Here is a 9,934-nt window from a genome sequence, read left to right on the forward strand (position 1 = left end):
ATTTGTGAGTACTGGTGCATGGCTGGGTAGAGAGGCGACTGTCGATCAACTGTGGTATACTACGACCAGGGGGAAAGTGGGTAAGACAAGATGTACATACCACACTGGGTGACGTAGTTTCAAATATATGTGCGGAAATAAGTTACTTAGAATAGACGAGGTATGACACACATGACGGGGAAACGTTTTTGTGTAGCTATTAATTCTACTATGGACACAAGGGTTCATCAGCAAGTATTTTTTTACTCCGAGAGTTTTACGCACACGGAGCTCTTTACACGGTGCTGACGCCAATTCCACGAGTACAAATTCATTTTAGGTGTCAGAGAGGTGACATAGACGATACGTTATCCAGGAGCCACGGTTAGTGTTTCTATGCTGAGAAGACACTATGGGGTTGTGGGTATTACAATGCATAACATGGTGCTGGGGACATCAATCAGTTACAATCGAAAACTTTGCTGTGCGCTGACGAGTATAACGCAAACAATTATGAAGCAGTGTGAAGGTGACCAGGACGTTTTTTATAAGGTGATACGTCTAAAGTTGGACGACAACGCGATGTGGCTTGACGATGGGTCGACAATTGACTGTCGAGCGGTGGCGTTACCGTGAGAGGACGTGCTATGGCTTGATGAGGAATCGCTGTTTTTCCAAGGGACTTTGATGCTGCCGCGGGAGAAACTGCTGTGGGTCGGTTCTTTGTTATTGGGATTTGGTGCTGCCGCGGGAGAGACTGCTGTGGATAGTTTCTTTGCTAATGGGATTTTTGTGCTGCCGCGGGAGAAACTGCTGTGGCCGGAAGAAGGATTGATACTGGAATACTATGCTGAGGAGTTACCGCTAGAGGATTTGTCGAGACTGGAGGCGGATTACAACGGCGAGATGGTGTTCCGCGTCGCCGAAGATAGGCGGGGCGACAATCAAACACAGAAATAGATGCTATTGTTGGTGACACAAGCGAACTACCAGTTGATTACGTCTTCACGAATGCACGGGATACAGTCGATTGCAAGGCCAGATAATTTAAGGTAAGAGCTGCCTTGGACAGTGGTATGGAGGACCAAGGCGGCGACGTTACGCAAAGCGACAGCACAGAAAGTTAATTACAGGTATGCGCGTGTCAAGAACAGTTGCATAGACGGTATATCATCGAGATATAGGATATTTACATACGCACACAATCTCGCCAAATTTTGAATCAAACATAGCAACACATACAATTATTATTATATTATTAGATAGAATACGTTTATTTTAATTAAGTTATGATAGCCGAGACACAACATACATAAAACATACACACTAGCTGACACACTGCTGGTAGACATATACAGAACATCAATCATACAAAGGCATGGCTTATCGTAGCAAAACACTACGTGGTAATGCAAATAATATTAAAATACACACAAGTATACGGCGCTGTGCGTCACACATAATACAACCGAATTGAAATCGATCAAACATTACAAGACCGGCACAATTGCCCAGCGCGGAAGGTTCAGAAAAACCCGTCCATGAGTGGCGATCCCAGTGTAGAAGGTTCAGAGAATCTACTCAGGAGTGGATCGTGCGGTCTAGTTATACGAGTGCTGGTTGTGTGTGGCAAGTATATCTATATGCTTAGAGTGAAGGCGAGCACCCTGTTGACTCTAACTTAGTGGCGAGCAACCCTGAGGACACGGAGCACTGAGCTTTACGTAGGCACTTTGAAGTCGGTGAGCAGCCGCAGCCTCACTAGCGTGTTGCTTGGCACCATCACAGTCGACAGAATAGAACGTATGTTTATTTAGATGCTGAGAGTACAGGCGAGCACCCTGTTGACTCTTACTCATGTAAGATTCGGTCTATCAAGGCGATATTAACGTCTTAGAGTAATTAAACGCTTAGGTTAAATCTAAGTATAGTGAAATTCGAAAAAATAAACGAAATGAGTCTTTAGTAAAGTTAGGTATGCCTCGTGAAAACAGCAATACTCTGAGGGATTGTGAAGCTGAGACATTGCCTATATATAATCCTCTCAGTACTGTTTTCGCCGAAGGGATTTTATTTAGTGTTACGTTGTCGCTCTATTAGAAACTATGGTATGTTTCGTTGGGGCGAATCCGAGAGACTCATAAAAACCTATCTTTAGAAAAAAGAAAAGAAAAAAAAGAAAAAAACTCTTGATGTCCATAGTTTTTGCATTAACCAATAACTTGCCACTTATCAAGAATTACCGACTTAGCCTTCATCAGACTGGCACATATGGTTAGCTGAACGGAGGTTAAACTAGGTAACGTTAATAGTCCCTAGAAACCTATATTCGGTTGAGCCATCTCGCTACCGAAGTATTCAGATATAAATAGATTTGGAAAGTAAATATAGTTCTATTAATAGAACTAGACCAAATCTTATGTTTGGTATTTTACTGGGGCCTTTTAATGGCCTTGTCCAAATATCTGATATGTAAAATGGAAAAGTATTAATTAATAAAACCTTTTAACCCCATTTAGGAAACTTAAGTTCCTTGTACTATTAAGAGTACGTTTATAGTTTAGGGTTTTAGGGTTTAGGGTTAAGAGTACGTTTATAACATAGAGTCTAATGTGGAGGCCCGGCTATTACACAGCCCCCACCCAGCTTTGAGACCCAGGAGAAGCAAGTTGCTCACTCGAGCTGATTATAAGTCAAAAAGCGAGAAAGGAAAAACGGGTCGAAAACATTAAGTAGCATAACATATAGTTAATATTTCTCAGGCGGAGAAGTTAAGCGTTCTCGGTTACCCTGTGAGTTTTGGGCTTAGGTCCAGTAGGTCCGTGGTGGTCGACTGGACGTTTCTTACGCTTCAATGTCTTAAGCACATATGAAGGAATGAGCATTAAAGCTCGGAATCAATGCTGTAGGCGGGTAAGTTTCAACTTCCGTGCCATCAGACGATGGAAACATGCTATCTTTTTCAGTTTGTGGCTTATGCAGGCGTTTACGCCATTTTCAATTAAAGGCTTTTAAATAGTCTTGATTATCGAAAGCATCTGGGGTCAACTCAGCGATTGTACCGTCTATAAAGCGTGTACGATAGTATGTATAACCTCCCTTATCCGTTCTCCATATAATGTCTTTAAATTCAGAACGATCAAGAGGGGCATTAGAGTCATGTCTTCTTGCGAGTATAATCTCTGTAGTCGGAATACGACTTGTGCCTATATTAAGCGCACTAGAACCATCGGAGTTATTTACCTCGTACGTTCCACTTTTAGTGTCTGCTACAGAGATTATATATGTACCTATCCATTTAGATGTTAATACAGTAGCATCGGAATTACGTTGACGGATGTTAACTCTGTCACCGACCTGATACTCTGCTATCTTCTTGGTAGTGTTCCAACGCTTTTGCTTTTTTAATAAGTCTATATTGCGTATTTCTCGCAAGCAAGGATATACAACGTTATAAATACGTTGTACCTTCTCTAACCATGGTAACTCATGGTGATTATGTTCGTTCTTGTTAAAGGGTATTTGTAACTCACTATATCTGCCACGAAAATAGTGAGCGGGTGTAGTTCCTTTAACCGGATCGGCACACTCGTTCATCTGTGTTTGTACCCACTTAAGGTGGTACGGCCAATCATCTGCATCATCCGTGGTTAAGTCTTCTATGGCGCATTTCATTCGCGCCTTACGTTTGCGGTTTATATGCCACACCTCTCTTATGGCATATGCCTGATACAAGTACTAGCGATTCCATTTTGTCATCGCAGAACTCTAGTACCGTTATCAAAGCACACAATACCTGGCCACCCGTGGTCAGCAAAGACTTGGCAACATAATTCTGCCATGGTCTGCGTATTCTTATCCTTTAATGAATAGAGCAAGTTAAACCGTGATGCCACATCAAAGAAGTGGCATACGTAACGGTCGCCTGTGTGCTCGGACGTAGGCAGGTCAACCAGATCAATGATGACCCTGCGCCATGGAACATCTTCGGCCACACTCTTAAGTGGTGCGAACCCATAGCGCTTGATCTGATTGAGATCACAGTCTGTACATGACTGATATACTCTGTCAACTAAAGTTGCCAGCTTAGGGTGCGCGATCTCATTTCGCTTAGCATCTTTAAGTGCGTCTACTACGTTCTGGTGCTTCAGCTTATGGTATTGCGTCAGCCGAGCAAGAATGTTTTTATTATTCTGCTCCTCTAGAATAAAGGTAGGGTGTTGAGATTCCACTTGCGTGGTCTCCAAGTCTGTAGTGTTTCCAGACTCCTGTCCTTCTTTTGCATAAGTCTCATAAGTGCGCTCGTGTGCGTTTGATACACCTGACTTATTTAATAGTCGCATTATATGTTTATATGCTTCAGGATTGTCTTTCATTAATCCCTTTAAAAATAGGGTTTGAAAGACTTCAGGCTTGGACTTTTTGTTATTAAACAGAGTCCTAGCTAGAAACTGACGCTTCTTAACTGTGGTGTCATTAGTAGATTGTATTTCTTGTGCACAAACTTCAAGTGCTGTGTTGCCTTTGAACTGCTTAACGTTCAATTTAGTAGAGAGTGGAATCTCTGATTCTTTGACCTTGTTAAGGAAGGTCTCAGAAAGGGTCCATTTGGTTGTTCCAATGGGACCTATACGACATCTTATAGTATGTCTCCAGGTCGTCTTCTGGACGGCTCGGGTACCCTGATATAGGAAAGTATCTACTTCCCTATCTAAATATATTGGCTCGCATTGTATCATGCTTAATAATTTATTGAGCCATGGATCTTTACTCCGTAATGGGCAACACAACGTGATGTATGAACATAATTTAATGACTGGGCAATTAACTGCCATGGTGGATTAGCCCATGCAGTATGTTTGGAGAGGTCTATTTGAAAGGCGTCTCCCAAAGGATGATTTAAAGTCCTGTAATTCGATAGTTGTGCATTATGATGTACAGCAAACATATCTATGGTATGTGGCCCAAATATCTTTTGAGCCAGTTCAAACCACCTGGGGTTACATTTCCAATCAGTGGCTAGTAACTCACGTACAGATTTATTAAAGTCCGGTACGAAGCGTGATAACATATCCGGTAAATGGCTATGTATTCCTGGCAGATGTTATACTTTGATATTGTATCATGCCAGCGACCCAGTAATTATGAGTCGGGTTTCATCTCTTTCATATATTGAAGAGATTTCTGATCACACATCAGCGTAAATGCTGTTCCGTATAAGTAATCTCGGAAGTGTGTTAGAGCTGCCACTATGGCTAATAGCTCTTGTTTAACAGTCGGATAATTCAACTGTGAAGCATTCATCGCTCGACTAAAGAATTTTATATATCTAGGTTTGTTATCTATAACCTGATATAATACTCCTCCTAGGGCTAAGTCGGAGGCGTCCGCTGCTATTTCAAACGGCACGCCATTGACTGGTCCTTGTACAACAGGGGATTGTTGGACTGCGTGCTTGAGCGCTTTAAATGCGTCATCACACTCTTTAGTCCACAAGTCTCCTAGTTTGCCTTTATGACATCTTAAGTGTCCAAAAGGTATAAGGTAATCAGCCAAGTGTGGTACTCCATCTGAAAAGAAGTTTCCAAACCCACACATGCTGTTCATATCTCTTCCTGTAGTTGGTGTTCGCCAATCTAACAGGTGTTCCACCTTACCGGGGACGATTTTAATACCTTCCCCAGATATATGGTAGCCTAAGAGCTGTATTTCGCTCATGACGAAGTGATATTTCTTCTCGTTAATCTTGAAGTTTTGTTCGTTGAGTCTCTGAAGGACTCGTCTGATTAATGCGGCATGTTCGCCCTTAGTCTTAGAAAAGATGACTATGTCATCTATGTAGACTTGTACGTTAGGCATGTCTGCAAACATTTCCTCTATTACTTTTTGGAAGAATGCTGGTAAAGAGTGCGATCCGAAAGGTGCCCATCTAAACCTGTATTGATTATCTTTCCACGTAAAACTAAAGTTTTTACGATGTGGTTCATATATCTGTATTTGATGGTATCCTTGTGTAAGGTCTATAGTTGTAAATACTGTAGCACCTTCCATACTATGAGTCGGCAATAATTTATTTATCGGACTCATATCTAAACATACTCTGACTTTCTTAAACGATACGTCAGAGTTATGTTGGTCTACAGCTAGCAATGCCAAGTTAACTGGCGTCTGTTGATAGTTAATTTCTATCACTCCATCTGCTAACCATTTCTCAACTTGTTCTTTTACCACAGCCTCGTGTCTCCAGGCTACATAGTTCCTTGAGGGGCACTTCAACTGTGTAAAGTCCACCTTGGTTAAGTCAAGGCTGACATATCCGTCGTTAAAACGGAATTTTGCCCAATCTGTGATCTTTATCTTCTTATTTACTAGAATCAGGTCCATGATTTTGTCCGCAAAGTCAGGTATTACTGCCTTGACTGTGTCTGACGGGTGCTTATATGGATTCAGACAGTTATCGTCTGATTGATCCTTTAATGGATCTATGTTAGTTGGTAGACCAGCTACGGTTATACCTAGAGTGAGTAAATCACTCATTCCGACTATTAAGTCGTACTTCTGTGACATCTTAACTATCACAGCTTGAGTAGTGATATTTATATCATCGGCCAGGGAGATTTTAACATATGTGGCCATAGTTTCACACTTGGAGGTTTTCTCATCAGCTAAAATGAGGCGAGTTGTATGTGTTCTCCTTTCGATATCGTTCATTAATGCAAAGCGATCGGATATACATGAAATTTCAGAACCGGGATCAATCAACGCAAGGATTTTATTTCGATTGCAATATACAGGGATTATTACACGCTCATCTAAAGAGTCGTTGTACTGTCTGTGTAGCGATTGTACCCGGCAGTACCGTCAGTCCAACTTACTATCGGGTCTGACGTTACACGATTTAGTGTGGAAGCCATTGGTCTTCTCACATTTATCGCATTTTGTAAGATAGTGTTTACAAGAATGGGCATGCTTTCCGTTCCAGCAACCGTTAGGGGTTAACTGGTACATGTCAAACTACATTTCTCATCAGCACATTTCTTAACTTGTTTGTATGCAGGTTCCTTGTGCTCCGCACGCACCTTCTTAACGGGGCGTGTAAATTGAATAGATTTACGTGGACGTGTATGTTGGGGTATATCGTTTGAGGTCTGCCTGGATACGTACCCTTGATCAGTCTGCTCCCGCGGTTTCTTAACAACCGCCTTCGCCTGCGAGATTACTCGACTGGAAGAATATAAAGTGGACACAGTTTGATAGAACTTGTCCCATTCAAGGCGGGTCAGATAAAACTTTGTTTCATGACCTAAATCTCGAGGTTGTTTGCGTACTTACGTTTAAGTTCAGTATACCAACTTTCTCGGTCATTATTGCTTCTGTTCTTACAGAACACATGCATGGCCAGGAACTCGTACCATCGCTGTATCTTGTCCTTCTTAATATCGGGACGTTGCAAATCAGCATCGAGCTTCAATATGTAGCTCTGTATGGTAGTGTTTGGTTAAAACTTAACAAGGATGATACTGACCAACACACTGCTGGCCAGTTTCGACACTGGTCTAGTTCGTGGAGATGTCTCTGTAGGGTTAAATAACTTGTACCATCAGGGTCAAATGACTACATTAACGCAGCTATCCACTGTTGTGGAGCGATATCATTCGTCTCCAACATTACCGTGAACGCATTTAAGGTGCGTGTCAGGGTATCGAGATCATGGTTATTTATGAACTCGTCCTTATTGCTGTTGGCGTCCCAGTTCGACTTAAGTCGACTGATCAGCCCCTTGTACTTCTGGTTATCGCTGTGGTCTTGCCCACGTTGAGCCTGCAGTAGTTGGTCTATCCGCTTTTGCTTAATAGTGATTAGATTAGCGTAGTAGGTGACGTCGCTAGCGTTGTGTAAGTCATGCGCTATCTCCATCTGTAGAGTATAATCATCTACGGCCTGATTTAGCGCGGTTACCTCTTCAGATTGGAAATCTTCGGCAGGCTGATGAATAGTGTGCCGATCGACTCGATTAAACTCGATGTCGTTGGCGCGCCCACGGGTAGCTTTAGTGCCTCGAGAATGTCCCCCAAAGTCCATAATAGACTACTTACGCTTCTCGTTAATGTGAAGCTCAGGTGGTATAATCACCTGTGGGTCTTGATGCATTGGGAGAATATATCCCGTAGACTTTGGTACATGGCGTGGGGTCTTTTCCAAATAGGGAAGCTCCTGCTGAGTCTTCTTTCTTGTCTCGGGGTTTATAATATCTTCGAGAATAGGAGACTCATGTCCAGGGGATACTCCTGGCGTGATTAGTGTCTGCTCTTCGGGGTTTAAAACCTCGAAGGCTATCGGAAAACCTGGTAGTTCGGGCTCGTCCGTGACTGGCTTTTCCAGTTGACGGGCGGTCCAATTTTCAAGAGCTTGAGTAGTACCGGGAGAAATATGTTCGCGTAAGCGTTTTGCTTTCTCACTTGACTCATACATATTCTCTACCTGTTCAATGGTTATTCACTTCTTAAGAGCGGCTAACTGATTCTTAAGTTCAGTGTTCTCATAGATCAACATACTTATGTGCGATGGCTGGTTTGATTCCGATTCGGGTCGGCTCTCTGAGCTTTCCTTCTCTTCCTCTCCCTTAAGCGGGTTGTCTCCTTTCTCAGTAATTGGAGTTAGATCCTTCTGAGTGTTCTCATCAGGATTAGTAGGGATCGTCTTAACCAAGAGATGAACAACCGCGATATGAACAGAAAGACCAAGACATGCGCCAGGCAGCAAGCAGGCAACATCAGTTGGGGCACGTGTCTCGCTTATCGACAAGAGGGAGAGCAGATCCAGAAGACAGTGAGGTGCAATTTGTGATCAGGCATACTAGTCGTTCAAACAGGGTAGCCAACGTCCGAGGTACCTCGGGCATTCATTCAGCGGGTGATAGACCTCATTCATGGCAGTCTTTTTACAGAGCACCTGAACGAGATTTCACTCGAAAGCGAACTCGATCGGGGAGTTTCACCAGTGCAAGTCAGGATTTCATCGCAGGCAACGGGGATGAGCGACCAGTCCAACGGCATAGCAATATGTCAGGGTGGGCCACGGGCACTCGTCAGCAAAAATCTGACGAAATCAGGGGCCGACAGCTAGAGCAATATTTAAGCGACCCACATGGGGATTATCGTAGGGAAGCCGAACGAGAACAACTACGTAGACGATGGGAACTCAGCGGACAGCACCAAGACTTCGCGCGATCGATGCAGGATATGCGCAAGGCTAGGTACGTCGACGACGGTAAGCGCAAGTCTAGTGACGTCGACGACGGTAATATTCATGGGAGCAGAAAACGACCACACAAAGATGAACAGGCTAGAGAGCTGATCATGACACCAGCGCAGTGGAACGAGCATCGCCGAGCCATGTGTCAACGCCTCGAAGGGAAGATATATTTCTTTGTGGATGAACTTTGTCGAGCACAGGGAAACTACGATGTCCCAAGATGTACATTACTAACGTCCACGATCGATACGCTGAAAGGAGCGTTGAATACTCAATTGGAAGCTATCAGGAAGAACAGAGCTCCGGAGCCACGGACATTGGCCCGATTGGCCTTTAGACCGTTATCAATTAAGCAGCACAGCTGATAGAGACACACAAGGGGCGCTAGAAGAGGCACTGAAGAACGCCCATGTCTCAGAACTAGATGAGTCGTGGATGGTACGTTGGTTCTATAAGGTACTCATACATTTTAAGGCAGCAAAGGCCACAATTGACTATCTCCGTGACAACCATAATCAGTTGAGGGTATATCCGGCGGAACAGGTCATAGACCAAATCTGTGAACATGAAAGCAAGGCCACCGTAGACCCTACCTTTAAGAAGTTGGCGAAGGGTAATCCCCGCACCAAGGGTGTAGAGTCAGCCAGGGAACATTTGAACAAGATTGTGGAAGTTCACAAGAGAGCCTGGGAGCGAGCAT

General features: G+C 43.5%; 1 protein-coding gene across 1 annotated transcript; it reads left to right on the plus strand.

Moving 5' to 3' along the window:
* Positions 1-666: 666 nt before the first annotated feature.
* Positions 667-939, plus strand: SARC_04497 (hypothetical protein; the record flags this gene model as incomplete). The annotated part of the gene is made up of 1 exon (XM_014301667.1): positions 667-939. One exon carries the CDS (start codon positions 667-669, stop codon positions 937-939), a length of 273 nt encoding a protein of 90 aa, XP_014157142.1.
* Between the last annotated feature and the right edge of the window lie 8,995 nt (positions 940-9,934).

The sequence above is a fragment of the Sphaeroforma arctica genome (genome assembly GCF_001186125.1).
Source record: "Sphaeroforma arctica JP610 unplaced genomic scaffold supercont1.255, whole genome shotgun sequence".
Classification (NCBI taxonomy): domain Eukaryota; class Ichthyosporea; order Ichthyophonida; genus Sphaeroforma; species Sphaeroforma arctica.